General features: G+C 42.8%; 1 protein-coding gene and 1 pseudogene across 1 annotated transcript in view; one reads left to right on the forward strand and one right to left on the reverse strand.

Annotated features, from left to right (window-relative positions):
- Positions 1 to 16736, reverse strand: part of CDK15 (cyclin dependent kinase 15) — an 81814-nt gene that overhangs the window by 15845 nt on the left and 49233 nt on the right. Inside the window, exon 11 of the mRNA XM_037043594.1 lies at positions 5703 to 5751. Within this exon, the coding sequence (XP_036899489.1) occupies positions 5703 to 5751 (49 nt within the window). The remainder of the gene's footprint in view (positions 1 to 5702; positions 5752 to 16736) is intronic.
- LOC118986061 (uncharacterized) lies at positions 7224 to 7356 on the forward strand (annotated as a pseudogene).

Raw genomic sequence — 16736 nt, forward strand, 5'->3', positions numbered from 1 at the left:
AAATCCATCAATTGAGCAACTACTGTGGAGGGGCTGGCTACTGAGAGATACAGGCAAGACTGTGCCCTCTGGCAGCTTGGTCTAGTAGAGAGGTCAGATACTCGTCAACTTACCATATAAATGTATAAGTACAACTGTGAAGAAAAAGGCCCAGATATCTGACTGAGAGTGGGAGGGGCTAGTCAGGGAAGGCTTCCCTGAGGAAGCCACATTTGAGCTGAGAGCTGAGGAATTGGAGTAGGTGACGTAGGCAGAGACCTGTGGTGCTCATACAGACCCTGGGGCGGGAGGGAAAAGAGCGAGTTTAAAGGAGGAAAGGCCAGTTGTCTGGCCTAGACAAAGAGTGGGAGAGGGGCCAGACATGAAGCTAGAGAGGGTTGCAGGGGCTAATCCTCCAGGCTTGTGGGTCTTCACATTTCCTATGTACTTATAATGTTTGAAAATCTTTGCTAATCTACTGTCAATTGTTTAAGTACATACACCCATCTCTAGAGCCCACAGAAGGGCTTACAAGTGGAAAACCACAAGACAGAAAACTGCAGGTCCCAGGAGGCAATTAACCACAGGACTGATGCCTGACATTCAGAATTAAATTTAAGGCCATGCAAATCCCCAATTAAACAAAAATAGATGGGCTGATTTAATGTCAAATATACATACCAATCTGAAGTGACAAAGAACTGATACCTTTTCCCTTCCATGAGGCAGTGAGTTTGGAAGTCCTGGCCCAGAGTGGTAATTTGCCTAATTTCTGCATAGGATTTAACATAAGAAACTTTCAGGTATCTAATTCCCAGGACATAAAACTGTCTACAAACAGGTAACTTTATCCTCAAATTCAGAATTAATTGCTTTGTAGATTTAAAGAGAAAATTTGCAAATCCCCAGTCCTTGCAAATTTCCAGGCCAGTTAGGAGACAAGGAAATCTGGGATGGAGGCCTGTTTAGTAGCTAGGGCCTGAAGAGAGGCTGGTGGGTATGGATACCCTGCCCAGCATAGGTTTTCAGGGCTAATGAAATGGGGTTTGGGGTGGGGAAGCTGGTACAAATCACTGAGGCCCAGTATTAGTCTGGAAGGAGATTCAGGGAAAACTTTGCAAAGAAAGTGTCGTTGGTTCACCCTTGCTACAGGGTAGTGAAGTGGGACATATGCGAAATTTGGGGTCTGAACCCACTCTGTGAATTTCCAGGGGGTGGGTGGGTGGATAAGTGATTGTGGTGAGGACAGAGTGATGCATCTATCAACATCCACCTCCACCCTAATCAGTGATTTGTTCTCACTGCACACTCCCATCCAATGGCTCATAATTGAAATGTCACGGAACTCCTCTGTAGAAGAGGCTGAGGAGCTGCAATCTGATTGGATAAGGAAGGCATCAGAATCTGTTTTGAACTGGTGTTAGCATAGCATGCATGCTGTTTTTATTTAGACTGTGTTTATGTCGGAAGGCTGGGGAAGCCACAAAAAGCTCACAGGGATAGTAGGGACACATAGGAAGGACAGGCCACTTTTAACAGAACATTGAAAGGAGAGTGGTAATATAAGGACTTCTGTTTTAGGACTTTCCTCTTCTAACTAACCCTCTCCCAACTCTTCCCACGAGGCTTCTAGTGGTGCTGGGATTTGTGTCAGTCCTATGGCCTCCAAACTATGACTGCCACCACCCACTTCTCCTGCTCCTTAGCTGGCAGAGGCAGTGACCAAGGCAAAGCATACAAATGAAGTCTTTTCCTTCTGTGAGCCAACTTCATGTTGGTCTTTCCTGTGTAAGCCAAATCTGTGCCCTCCTTGAATACAAGACTTTACTAGCAGCTCGCAGTGGGGCCTCTCAATCTGGTCAAGCGTCCTAATAATCCATTGCTCTCGGCATATTGCATTCTTATTTGGGAGCTGAAAAGAGAGCCCCAGGGATACAGATGTTGCTTCATTGGGCACAAATGATGATTTTTTCCTCCATGTTTGTTTCATTTTGCTTCTTTCTGCCATCTCTAGTCTTGCTTACTGCGGACTACCTTTATTGCCTCATTTGTATAGTTTGAGACCCACTCCAACTCCAACAGTTATCCACTGGTTCAACCTCTACTTTGAATACGAAAGTTGGCATGAAAAGTGAACATACAAATGTTAGTTGGCTTACCAGCGCCTTTCCATATAGGCTAAATGTTAATACATATTATTTGTTAGGCCTGTGATGTTAACAACTACCAAACATACTTGAAGTATCTTGCAGGGTTAAGAAAATCCACCCAGCCAATTAATGAGAGTCTGTTAATAAAGACAAAGAGTCCTCTGGTGAAACTCTCCTTCCAGTAACATTTCAAGAAGTGAGAAGTGGTCCATTGTTCTACTTATTGTAGAACGCTTAGAAAATACAGAGAGAAAATTAAAACTCTTCTGTCACTCTTAGATAACTCCCTTCACCCAAAGATAATCTCCATTGCTTTCACGTTCATTTTTTCTTCTTTAGTCTTTTATTTTTATGCTGTTTTTTTCTTGTTTTACCTACAAATGGGATCATACTCTACATGTTGTTATAACCATTTTTTTCCACTTGACTGTCTTGATCACCTTCCCAAGACTTGGAATAGCTTCCTAGGACATAGCACTCCATTATGTAGACATGCCATGACCTACATGGTCAGGCAAACGCCCGCTGTTGAAGTTGTTTCTCTTTTTTGTTAGAGTGTGAGGGGCTACTATTGAAATCATGTTGTGACAAATATCCTCAAAGAGAAAACCTTGTGTACTTGTGTGATAGTTTTCTTAGTATGCATTCTGAGAATTGAAATTCCCAGGTTGAATAATATACAACATGTTAAAAATTTTATTAAGAACATCATTTTCTATTTCTACCAGCATTCTGGGAGAGTTCCTGCCTCTGTGTGCAAGGAAAACAAACTCATTTCAGCTGACCTGAATTGCCACAGGCCCCATTGCCTATACGAGTTGTAAAGAAAGATTAAAATTGTAAATTGATCCTACAAGATGTGCTGGGTGAGAGGACATCCACCTTTAATATTTGAAGTTCAGAATAGCAACACAAACTATGAGAACAAATAAAGCCCAAGCTTTGTGATGGTGCAAAGCACCACCAACCAGCTCATCACTCCACACATCTAAAATCTGGTGATTCTCAGGAACCTGGGGCAACAGCACAACCGGTCTCTGAGCATAAAAATCTCCCACTGCCACTGCTGCCTGGTATCCACCTTGACAGTGGAAGGGCTTTGTCTGTTTGCTGCACAAGGCTGGTCACTGAGTTCAGCTGGGCTCTTTGTTGCTTTCCCCTGGAGCCACAGAAAGAGAAAAAAGGCAGGGATAGAGTGGGCACTTTTATTTTTCAATTTGTTTTTATTTTGAAGTAATTTTAGGTTTACAGAAGATTTGCAGGCAAAATGCAGAGAGTGATCTTAAATGTTTTACCAGCTTCCCCTAATGTTAACATCTTCCCTAACCACAGTAAAATGATCAAAACCAAGAATTATTATTGGCATAATACTATTTACTAAGCTGCGGGCTTTATTCAAATATCTTAATTTTTTCCCTAAGAAGGACCTTTTTGTTGTTGTTTTGGGAGAATGGGTACTTCTTTAATTCTGTCAAATTAGTACGCCCCCAGTAAGAAATGTATTGACACCAGGAAGAAACACCACCAAAGAAGCTGTAATATCCTAATCCATCTAGCATGTGCGTGTGCACTTGCCAGGCCCATTTTAATCAGGTCACCACCAAACCCCAGGCACACTCCAGGCCCTGGGGGCATTTATAGCCCTGCACAGATCTGATGCACCTCTGCTAAAATCTTGTAGAAAAGCCAGTGACACCTTGGCTGCTCTTCACTCATCACACTTATGACCTGATTCAACTGACAAAGCCACAGAACCCTGGGTACTAGGTGAATCCTGGCTCTATCTCTTAGCTTGACAACCTTGGCCAAGTGACTTAACTTCTTTGAGCCTCAGTTTCTTCCTCTTTAAAGTGGGAATGAAATTTGTGAGGAATACATGAAATAACATAGGCAGCATGGCAGACATCCCACCTAACATTAGACCTTTTTCAATGTCAAAGACCTTGCCAGAGCCAGGAATTGTCTTGGGTGATAACGTAGGCCAGAGTTACCCAATAGAACTTTCCATAATGATAACAATGTTTTATTTCTGCCCCATCCAATAGTGTAGCCACTACTCACATGTGGCCATTGAGCCCTTGAAATTTCACTAGAGTGATGGAGCAACTTGAATTTTAATTTTAATTAATTTGAATTTGGCTAGCCACATGTGGCTAGTGTACTGGACCACACAGCTCTAGACATTACTCGTTGCTCCAAGGATCTGAGCAGAGAGAAGCCAGAAGTCTGGACTAAGACAAAGGTATTGCCAGGAGCCAGGCAATGGGCAGAGGTGCTGGGTGTTGCACATGGTCAGAAAAGTCAGAGGGATGTTCAGCTAATTCAAGTCCTGCTCAGCCCTAGGGCTGGTAGGATGACAGCCGAAGGCTGGAGGCCCTTTCTTCTGCCATGCGACAGTGCCAGCAGAAGCTGCACAGCATGTTAAGGTGGTTTGCAGGTTTGCAGTTAACCGGTAAGCCAACAGTGAAATGGAAGGAAGCCACAGGACAGTGCTAAAACACAACTATGTCCAGCTAGGAGTTGCCTGACTATGCCGGTAAGAGAAAGTTTGGACATTTAAAAAGAAATAATAAACAACAGTTCCCTGGTGCCTGTCTCCCAAACAGCAGGGGCTTTCAGGTGGTACAGTGTGCCTGAAAATAAGTGTGGAGGGTGCAGACATCCCAATGGGGGCTGGGGAATGTGCCTCCCAATAACAGGTCCTTTGGTGACCCATAGTTCTGTATTCTACTCTGTGCTGATTGTCACGCCACGCGGAGGCTTTCTGAAGCACATGAACACTAAGCCTGGAGAAATCAAACAAAATGGGGTTGAATTAAACTCTACCACATTTGCAGGGAAGAACAACATTTGAATGTTCAGTTGGGATTTCTTCCCCTTCTCCCCACCTGCAAGAGTGTGTTTTTCTTTGACATTTGAGCTCCTTTCCCCTGTCTCTGATGTTTTCCTCGCCGCCCTTTTTGCCTCTTCACTGAAGCAAAAAGAACAGAGCCTCGGCTAATTACTCTCAGATCAAATAATACTGGTTATTGTAATTGGTCATTGTCCGAAAACACTGAGTTCTTCTTAGCCCTGAGGTTGCCTGGCACGGCTTAGTTAGCTAACTATTCCGAGAATGTCTCTATTATCTGTTTTACTTTGCAAAAGAAACTAGGGATTTGTTGAAAGCTGGTAATAAAAGTCTGCCCTGGTCTGAGCGAGTCTGCGTAGAGAGGGCCTGGGAAAGCATGACCTCCGTGAATCAAGCTCCCCCCACCCCCTCCAATAGCCACTTGATGATGCTATTTGGTTTCTCTGTGTCAGAGAATAATAAACCCACTAGGTTTTCTTGCAGGCCAACATTCCCTCATTCTCAGGGCCTTGGGCATAGTTGAGGGGCACAAAACAATTTTAATGACTAATCTTAGTGAATGTAAAATGGTTCATAGAGAAAAACTAACAGACTCACAGGAGGCTGGCTCTCCCAGAGGCATCTCCCAGGGGCCTGCAGATTGAGGTGCTCAGTGGCCTGAGGTTCAGGGAAACGACTCTCCAAATCCTGCTGAAAGATAGGCTTTCCGAGGTGGTGCTTACCTGTTCCAGATGCGCTGAAGGCTTTGAGGTTTAGACAGCGGGAACCATTCTGAAAAGCATAGACAGACATGTTAAAAAACAAAACAACCCTAAAATCCTGTTTCCAACAATATTCAAATCCTAAATGTTCTTCTTGGCTTGGAGTAGGAGAGAATTCAGGTATCAGGTAGGCAAAGTAAATGATGTTTAAGGCCTTTTTTTACTACGAATATTTGATGAATCTGTGTAAGGTCACTATTGTGCATTGGATCGTGTCTTCCTTCCCCCAAATTCGTATGTTGAAGTCCTAACCCCTCAGGATTTGACCTTATATGGGGAGAGGGTGACTGCAGACATAATTAGTGAAGATGAGGTCATTAGGGTGGGTCTTAATCCAATATGACTGATGTCCTCATAAAAAGGGGGACAGAGACAGTCATGTACAAGGGAAGACGATGTGAAGAGATACAAGAAGCCAGCCATCTGCAAGATGGGTCTGGAACAGATCCTTCCCCGAGAGCCCTCAGAAGGAACCAATTCTGCCAACACCTCAACTTCAGATCCAGCCTCCAGAACGGTGAGACAGTTAAATCTCTGTGGTTTAAGCCATCCAGTTTGTGGTATTTAGTTATGGTGGCCCTAGCAAACTAATATAGTCACTATGTTCAGTAAAAGTCAACAAACATTAATTTAGCATTTACTGTATGCAGAGCATATAACGAGTGCTTGGAGAATACAAAACAAATAAAAAGAAATCTCCCCATTCTCTCAAAGCTTATAATTCATTTGCCCCGTGAAAAATCGTGTGACATTTGAGCTCGTTTCCCCTGATGGGGCAAAGTCACACAAATGGTAAAAAGTAACAGGGAAATTTCATATGTCACTTGCAGTAAAATTGGAAGTGAATCCTGACTTGAATGATTCAAAATGGATGACAATAAAATTTGTGATTATGTTTGGAGCACTGGTTGTAACATTTACATGTGGTTACATGTGTTTCTACTATTCTTGGTATTGACACTAGCCCAAAATAAAACCACCACAAAGGAAACAATTCCCATTCATTCAGGAAATACTAATTGAATGCTTCCTGGATCTCAGGGCCATAAGAGAAGCGGCAGGGGACATAAACCGATGCTCCTCATCAGATCCCTGTTTCCCGCTCCAGTGAAAAGAGTGTATGTCAACTCTCATGTAAATGGATGTTTTTGTCTTATACTTTTCTTGGGCCTGAAGTGTAATTGTTTTGGTTTTAAAAGATCTCTTACTCCAGTTGCTACAGTAATGGAATACACCAAGACTGTTTACCCAATAAAGAATTTAATTGTATTTGGGCAAAAACTGATTTGCTAATGCTGACAAATTCATCTACATATACGTACAGAATGAGACCCAGGAGACTGCTCACCAGACTCTGATAGTGGTTACATGGGGCTTTCCCCTTCTTACTTCTACATTTCTTTTCTTAAATTTATTTTTTCAATAAAAATCACATATTATTTTGAAACATAAAAAGTAATTTCAGTTAAAAATGGAATTATAGTGTTGTATGAAAGGAGAGAAGGTTAGCACCCCCCTTGACAAGGATGGAAGGGGCCCTCTGGCCTAACCACATGCATACGGTTCCGGGTTCCGGCATGGCCACCTCCTTTGTGGCCTCTGACCACTGTTTTCATGATGGGGAAAAAGGCAGGACAACTGTAACTGAACAACAATAAATTTTTTTAAGAAATGGAATTATAGTGGTGACAGTGGCAGAGTAAAAGGAGCGGTTAAAGAAAGTGATCAAAGCTGAGTTTTCAAGGTCGGATACAATCAAAGGTGGACCCCTCTGCTGGCGTCTGACGGTCCCAGGGCGGCACCAAGGGAAGCACTTGTAGGTAAAGGTCTGTGTTCAGATGACTGTGTGGTAAACTCAAATAACCAGTGAAGAGAAGAATCACTGGCATTTCAAATGTTTAATTTCCAAATCACTTTCTGCTGCCTGTTTACAGTCCTTCCCTGACCAAACCAAATTAAAATATTTCCTCGTTCAGTCACATCTCGATTTCCAGTGAACATAATGAGATCCATTTCAATCCTCTCCCATGTTCTGTTTTTCCCTACTCGGAGCCCTGTGTGTTGCTTGGCTGTCAGCATTTACCACTATTCCTAACCTTGGCGTTGTCCTTGTGGAACATGTGTTTGGAATAAATTGAATTAGGGTTTGAACACTGAACCTAGGGTTTGAAACTGCTGCTTCAGTTTCACTGAAACCTTAAGCAAGATACTTTAACCATAGCCAGCCTGTTTCCTTAACTCAAGTTGGAGGTCACATTCCCTTCAAAGGATGAAGAGATTCGCTGAATTCATTGATTCATTGAGATAATGAATATAAAGTGCCTTCCCCAGGGCACTAAACAAAATTAATCCTGTTTGCTTCTCTTCTTCTTATTCTTCCTCTGAAAAGTGATGGGCAATATAAACCGTGTGTGGTTAAGACCCTGGACCCAGGTTTTGAATCCACACTGTGCCACTTACCAGCTGTGTAGCCTGAGGGTGCTGCTTAGCCCCATTGGACCTCAGTTTTCCCATCTGCAGAAGGGGGATAATTCTAGTCCCTACTGCATAGGGTCACCGTGAGAAATAGGATCATGAGTGTAATACAAGTAATTCCTGACGCATTGCCTCTATTCTTTTTGTCTTTTCTCTTGTTCGATGTACCTACCACACTTTTCTCTCTCCTCTCATTATTTCTAAGTAACCCCAAAGTTTTCAAATCCATAAAATGGGAATATTCCCACTTGTATGGAAGGATTAGAGAAGATTACACACTTGATGTGTAGTAGGAGGTCAATAAATGTTAGTCTTATAGCTTTTTTTTTCTTCTCGTCTTTACCTCTCATTTGAGAGAGCTAGCGTGGTCTAACAGAGTGCTTCTCCAGCCAAGCTGTACATTAGCAGCCATTGCTTAAGAAAGTCTGATTCGCCAGTCCTGGGGAGGACCCAGTATTAGTCCACTGTGGTGGGTTATTATTGTCTTTAATGGTCTCCAGATGTTTCCAGTGTGGTGCTAAGTGAGGCAGACGAGGCTGGTCGAGCAAGAATGGCAGGGGTGACCCCTCACCAGCAACTCCCACACACTTCTCAGTGAGCTTGTTGGGAGAATTCAATTAATCAATGCATATAAAAATTGCAGAACATAGAGTCTGACTCTTACGAGATGTTTTTCAAGGATGGGAAAGAAGAAGCCTGATAAGAGAAAAATCAGTTTGCATAAATTCTACCAGTAAAGGATGACCTGTTAGGAGTTGCGCCAGGATGCAATGTAATAACTTTGAACTTGAGGTTCCATGTGTTGCATAGACTGGGCCTCTCTTCCCACATCTATTTTGTGGCTGCATTAGCTGAGATAGAGGGATTAATGTGTCCAGAGTCATTCAGGTTGCTGTTATGAAGCCCAGCGCCTGTTCATGGCCTCCTGTCCCACTCCTATGCAGATAACCTGATGCTGAATGACCTTGTCTCTCTCCCATTGATTTTTCTGCCAGTAGTTAAGCTGCAAGTGATCAATGAGAGAATGATCCACAAATAGACACACATTTTACACAGTCCCATTTCAAGAGTAGTCTGTTTCTCTGGCTCCAGGAGTCTCTAAAAATTGTAAGTCTGTAGGCAGCTTATTTCCCTTCCCCTACCAAAGCTGACAGTAAATCTTGAGACCAGATTTTCCTCCTGCAGTTCTCTTTAAAAGAATTTGATTTGGAGTTCAATTGAAATTTGAGGTAGGAAAAGCAAAGTGACCTACAAAAAGAAACTTAAAAGGCTGAACATTAAATTTTCCAGCTAAATAGAGTAAAATTAAAATGATGGCAGAACTGTTGTTACCATAGTCAAATAACACATTTTTTTTCGTGAATATTTCAAGAACAGTAACCTTGGTTAACAGAGACTTGTTGGTTGGTTGATAAAATATCACCAGGACCATTCCAAGTCTTACCTCAAGGTAAAACATTTTCTAGTTACTATAGTCTTGTCACAATCACCCTAAGGTTATCTTATAAGTGCTGTCTACTGAGCTACACCTCTGGAATTTCCCAAATACAATGCATTCTTCAGATACCGTATATTTAAATAGTTGATAATGTTGTTAGCCTTATTTCACTATCTCAAGCAGTAACTTTAAAACCACACCACAAAAATCTGTAGCTCTTCTGTCCCTACCTGCCCCCTCACCCCCAATACATACATTTATACCCTTCCGGCTGCTTGCTTCCCTCTTTCTTTGGTGCCTGGTCTGGAAGCTTCCTTAGTCTTTGGCTCAAAGAGTCTAAATTTGGCTCTTCTGATGCTTTGCATTAGCAGACTTTAGACTCCTGTTTGGGCGTCATCAGGATGCCAAAAGGCAATGTTCTCACTGAGGGTGTTCCTTGGCATTTGAGCCTGGCACTCCCACACACATTTGTGGTTTATCACTTTTCTAAACCTGCGTCAAAACTTTCTGTGGATTTTAAGAAAATATTTCATGCTCTGATGCCTACTCCTAAGGCAATGGTCTCGGGAGAGGAAGGGGAAGACAGGCCTTGCTTGCTGTGGGTGGAGGGGATGACAAAGCCAGGAGTCTCTCCTCTTTGCCCAGGACCTTCCCATGTTTAATGCCTGTCCACACCCACAGATGGTGTTTGAGCTATAGCTCGGCCACTCGCTGTTGATGGTATTTAATAATGCAGCATTTGATGACATTTGCTGTTTTGTAGGAGTCTCAACAAATGTTTAAGGCTCCCCACAGAGAGGCATTGTCCTCAGCACTGGGAATACACAGACATGTATTGAACTTGAGCTTACAGCCATGTGATTTTGGTGGTATATTGTCATCATCACCATCATCATCATCTGGTCTTCGGCAGTGGCTCTGGATGTTCCTTCTCAGCTTCCAGAGACCCCTTTCTCCTTTGCCTGATCCTTAGTACTGGTCCCCCAGGGGTCCAACACAGTCTTCTTTCTCTACACACTCCCTTGGGGAATTGAATTCATCCCCAGGGCTTTAAATAACACTTTAAGCAGATGACTTCCACTTTTGTATTTCTAGATTTTGTATTTCTAGATTCAAGAGTCCTCATGTAATCATAGGCCTGTATTTCTAATTGCTTTCTAGGTATCTCCATTTGGTGGCCCCGGAAATAACCTAATCTCAAAATGTCCAAACCTTATACTCATTACCTTCTCCACAAACCTGTTTCTTCCCCCTTTTATTACATGTACCAGAGGAAGGTGCTGTCATTCTTTCACCCACTGCAGATGCATTTTCCCTTACAGCTTAAATCCAATCAGTTACAACTTTTCCTTCACTCTTCCTCCTAGATGTTTTACTGATTTGTCCCTTCCATTCTTTATCCATTGCCACGGCTCTAGTTGAGACTTCCCATTTGTCTTCTAGAATGTAGCAAGGGTGTCCAACCTTTTGGCATCTGAGCCACATTGGAAGAAGAAAGAGTTGTCACAGGCCACACATTAAATACACAAACAGTAATGAAAACAGATGAGCCAAAAAAAAAGGTTTTAGGTAAATTTACGATTTGGTGTTGGGCCACATTCATAGCCATCCTGGGCTGCATGCAGGATGGCTGTGGGTTGGACACTCCTGAAAAGTATTGTCACAATGCTTCTGTCCAATTTAATTCTACTTATAATCTCCTAAGCAATTCTTCTAAAATTTAAGTCCTGCCATATCACTTCCCTGCTAACAATCATTCAATGCCTCTCTTTGTTTACTAGTCAAGTCCAAATCCTTAGGATGTTCACAGAGCACTTCTCTATCTGGTCCCCGTCTACCCTTATAGGTTAATTTCCAGCAATGTCCTACCACAAAACCAACATTTTAGCTTCCCTGAACAATTTACCTGCTTGGTAGATTAGCAAATATAGCTGCTTTCCTACTCCTCTGTATCAAGTTCCTTTGTCTAGAATGTTCTTTTCTTCTTGTTCACCTGGAAAAAGCCCACTTAATCACCTTTGAGACCCAGCTCATACCTCTTTCTCTCAAACAATCCCTAAAATTCCCCAGGCAAACCAAGGGTACCTTTTTTCTAATGTTCCTAGAGATCCCCAGGGGGTATTAATACTTTCCACATGGTATTATTTATTGTTCCCCCTCCAGACTGTATGCCTTGAAGGCAAGTATCAGTGTCTTATTTAGTCTTTAATCTTCCAGTCCCAACACCTAGCGTTCAATAAATATTTGTTGAGTGAATGAAAAATTGATGCTTGGATAAAAAATAAAAGTGAAATAAATGTACTAAACCCTATTCTTAAAATGCAAAAGTATCTCAAGAAAGCCCACACGCATGTCCTGCTCTGTGTCTTACAGAGGTTAGTGACGCACGGCTGTGAGAACACAGGCCCCAAATGACAGACCTGTTGTAAATCAAGGTAGAATAATATACGTAAAGTGTCAAACTCATCATTAGCGCTCAATAATAGTGACAGAGTTACTATTACTCAGTAATAAGGTGAATAATAACTTACGTGTGCTTTCTTGGCAAAACAGGATTTTTAGAGTCCTAGAGTGAATAGCTGGGACTAGAACCCAGGTTCTCTGACTTCTAGTCACTGATTATTTCATTTAACAGATAATTAGTGATTATTATGCGCCAGTTAAGGGACATACATAAAATATTAAAAACACCGAAAGGGGTCAGGTTTGCTCTGTAGAGAACTTCGGCTCTCTTTCCACTAAGCCATTTTTGGGGGGGGTGCAATCAGTCATCATAACACTAGTTCTATCTGTGGTTTAGTAGCCCTTACTGGACACCCATTATGTAGCATGTAGGTGGCAAGAGTCCTGCCAGGGAAGAGGCCTGCAGCCATAGAGTGGGCAGGCACCTCACAACAGTGCAGGGGTGGGAGGAGCAGAATGGAGCCTTCACTAGCAGGGACTGCTTTAACAGGCCCTCACACTGACTTAGGTAAGAGTTTGAAAACTGCAGGTCAGCTCTGAGGGTGTGTGAATTCAGGCAATATTTAGGCCCAAGCAAATGAAAGCAAAATTCAGTTCTGGAGCTAGGAGGTATGCCTGGCATCTAGAAGGAAGCCAAGAATCTGAACCTTGGTGAGTCACTGAGCATCTCAACGAACTTCCACCCCGAGTGAAAAACAGAATGACAACCAACTTCTGTTGAGCACCCACCAAAAGTCATGCACCCTGTGTGGTGGCTCACGTTAACCAGACTTGGTATGGTGATCATTTCACAATAACACAAATCATTATGTTGCACACCTGAAACAAATAGAATGTTATATGTCAAGTATATCCAAAAGTTAGGTACCATGGCAGATGCAGGTTAATAATTTCACTTATTTCCCAGAACTGCACTACAACATGAGACACAGGGACATGGCACGGTTAACAAAAGGAAAACAAGATCTGGCTGCGAATTGACCCATTGCCAATGTAGAAAGTGCTTCTGTGGGGACCTGGGAGAAAGCCTCAGTTCTTGGTGTAAAATCATGGTACTCCCCCCTCCATCCTTCTCTCTGGCCCCTTCCCCCGGTTCCATGCCACCCACATGGACCCTGGTAGGCAGAAGTAAGAATTAGCAATCATGTATGTCCTGTGCTTGGCACATAGGGAACGCTTTTTCAAGGACTGGATTGTTCCCATTTTTCAGATGAGGGAACTGGAAAATAAGTAACTTCCACAAATGCCCCCAGGGAGTACAAGGTGAAGCTTGGACTTGTTGGTCCTTCAAGGGTTCATGCTCATAGTTAAAGCTTCTCTTATCAGTGTCCTTCCCCTTAGTTCATCCCACTGAAAAACTCCCTTGGCTAGTAGTTCAGGTGACTGAGGGGCACTGATACCAGTCACAACAAAGACATGCACAGAACCCTCTGAGTCCAAAGCATGGTATCTCTTTACCATCCCAATAGGGATGAGGATCATTTTAGACTCTAGTCATCATTTGTTCCACAGCAGTATCAGCTGAAGTGAAGCTCTTACACTGTATTTCAGGTCAAAATAAAACATTCCTAGAGAAAGGCTCCAGTAAAATGCTGTCTGATGTCAGCATTCCTGTTAGAGTAGTTCTGTCCCTGTTATTTCTTGCTTCCACCTGGTGGCCAACAGTTGAAAAAGCAGGCATACTGAAAACGACTGGGCATGAGCAGGATCCATTTGTCTATGGTTCATAGTCCATGTGAGTCTGGGTCTCCGTAGGGTTTTTAGTACCGCTTTCCTGCCTTTTGATTTCCACTAAGTTCCTCCAGTGGAAAATCTCACCATGTGCAGCGTTCCTTCCTGGGGCTGAAAGAACCAGGATAATCCCGGATGCTTCCCTGCAGCTGAGCTCTTGTCACAAATCAGGCATGATTTTCAGCAGATATTTCTTTAAAAGTTTGAAGGCCTCTGTGGACTCTATTCCCTTCTCAATGGGAACAAGCATCAAAGAGTCAGGAATAAGATGCTTTGCACGCACATCAGGAACTAATTGCCAATTTGGCAAATGCATTGACTAATGTCATGCACTGTTATTTCTAAATCCTCTCCTGTCCTTGACCCCAGTATCTAGATGTAAACTTGGAACCATTAGTGGAGAAGGATAAAGTCTTCTGGTGCCGCAAATGGAATTGAGAGGGATTTAAACTCAGCGCTTTTGAGTGTGGTGAAATGAACCCAGCAGTACATTAATGCTAGGATTTGAGCTCACACAGCATGAGTGCTTTCAAAAACCGTGTTTAAGGAAGCAAACAGAGCCACGACAGACCCTTTGAGTGGAGCAAAAGAAGTTGGATGAGACAATCAATGACACATTAAAAACCACAACTGGGCTGTAATCGTGTGGGCAGAAAAAAAAGTTTTTCTTTATCACAGGATCTTTGCATCTAATGAGATGGTGACTGGACAACCTCCAGAGGAGTAAGCCCTCTGTTTACTTTAGCTGAGAAATGTCTAAATATTTAGTCGAGTCTTTTTAAAAGCCTTACACGATTCTGTAGCAAACCCATCTCTAAGGTATGATCTTATTAGCTCTAGATTGCCATTGGAAAATCTAGTTAGAGGAAATGTGGAAAAGAAAAGCCAGAAGAGATTGCCATTGAATGCACAAATGTCAACCGACTTTTTCCTCTCAATATTAACTATTTTCAGGGTCCTTCAAATACCGAGTTCAGAACCAACACCTTGCCATTTAATACCTTATCTTAACTGACTCAAAATTGTTCTCTACTTTTTATATATGCTTCACTCCTGTTGATTTCATTTGGACCTGAAGTGCTGAAAGCTCAAAAGGGAAGGAACTCCTGAGTGCATTTTCTTGGGGGGCAAAGGAAAACCTAAGAGGCAAGGGAACTTTGTAAAAATGTGTATGGGGGTCCAACTTTTAAATTCACGCCACGGTCTTGTATCAGCAGATTTTAGCCAGGACCAGTACCTGGCTTGCTCTAAGCTCCTGGGATCCTCTGGCCTCACAGATATGGAGCTTTCACCTTTTCAGACTTTCTGGATTGAATCCCCTCCAGCGTGCTGTCCTTTATTATTGCTTCCTGTGGACTCTTATTAAGGATCAGCAAAACTGCTCCCCTCCCCCACTGCAGGAGGCCCGCACAGTCCCAGCTCCCCGCCAGTTTGATTAATGTGTCTTGGCTAATTGTGTGAAAGATGGCAGTCCTTTAGCAAGTGTGACCAGCTTATTGTTCAGCCAATCACAGGCACCTCAGTTAGCATGTGAAAAGGGGGTGTGTTGCCAGGGGAGGGTGAGTGTTCTGGCGGCTGAGTCAAAGGAGGAGCATTTTGGGGGGTCACAGAGCAACACCCACTTCTTTGAGGGGATGTTACTATGCTCTACTAAACCTGTAAACCTCTTACTCAAAGGACTTTTTTTTTTCTCCTCCCTCTTTTTTCAAGATCTTTTTTTCCCATGGTGCAAGCAGGCAAGACACTGGCTACTCTGCAGATGGAGTTCACGTTCCAGGGTTTTTAATATTTCACTTTTATATTTCTGTTAGAGAATGATCCTGCTGAGAGTCTGGGAACCTGTGCTAGTCAGAACCCCCTCACTGACACTTGGATATATTGCTCTGAAAGCTATCCCAGGAGAAAACATTAAAAAAAAAAAAAAAAAGGAAAGCAAGCAAGCAAGCAAGCAAGCAAGCAAAAAAGCCTACTTTTCAAAGCCTACTTCTTAATCTGCCCACATCAAAATAAGACAACTGGCCCTTTGAAGTAGAGGACACAGGCTTTCCAGCCAGCTTGCTTAAAATTGGGGGGCGAGGGGGTTGCTGAAGAGATGGAAGGAAGGAAGGAAGGGAAGAAAGAAAGAGAGAGAGAGAAGAAGAAAAGAAAAGAAAATAAAAGAAAAAAGAAAAGAGAGAGAAAGACCAGTCTCTAAAATTATACACTTCTCTTACATTGCCCAGGTTTAATCATGCACAATAGTCAGAGTTGATGGCTAAAAAACCCTCAACCCTGCTCACCAGATGAATCTGTCCAGCAGGGTCAGGTTTTGTTTCGTTCTAACCTGTGCAAAGAGAGACTGTGTTGTCTTCCTAGACATAGCCCAGACAAGGCCTGGGAATGGCAGAGTGGGCACAGATTGACACTGGATGATTTTCCCAAGTTCTAAGCTCTTTGGCTCCCTTGAAATTGCTGTACCAGCTGAATTCAAAGTTTGGGGTTCTTACTACTATTTAGAATGAAAAGGAAAAGAATGAAAATCTCATCCAGAGTGGTGTTCACAGTTCTGCTCTGTGACATTTTTCTGGCTCCCATCCCCTCTTCTGTTCCCTCAATCACTGGAGTTCAAGGGTAGCAGCAGCAGCTCAGGGATGGGGGTGGGTGAGGAAGGTGGCTCAAAGAGACCTTCTTGATTCCCATAGGGGATGTTCCTGGAACACAGAGGTGGATGGGCCTTTAAAAACATGGTCCTTATGATTGAGTTACTAATAGCACTGACCCCAGGCCCAAGATAAGGTGGATTTATCTTAGAGAAAAGATAGTAGATGCTTAAATGTTTTTTGACTCATTTGAATTAAATTGAATGCTTACTAGGAAAACAATGGAAAGTACAAACCCTATTGATTTTG

The sequence above is a fragment of the Sturnira hondurensis genome, unplaced genomic scaffold (genome assembly GCF_014824575.4).
Source record: "Sturnira hondurensis isolate 20B ecotype Veracruz unplaced genomic scaffold, ASM1482457v3 Scaffold0004136, whole genome shotgun sequence".
Lineage (NCBI taxonomy): Eukaryota > Metazoa > Chordata > Mammalia > Chiroptera > Phyllostomidae > Sturnira > Sturnira hondurensis.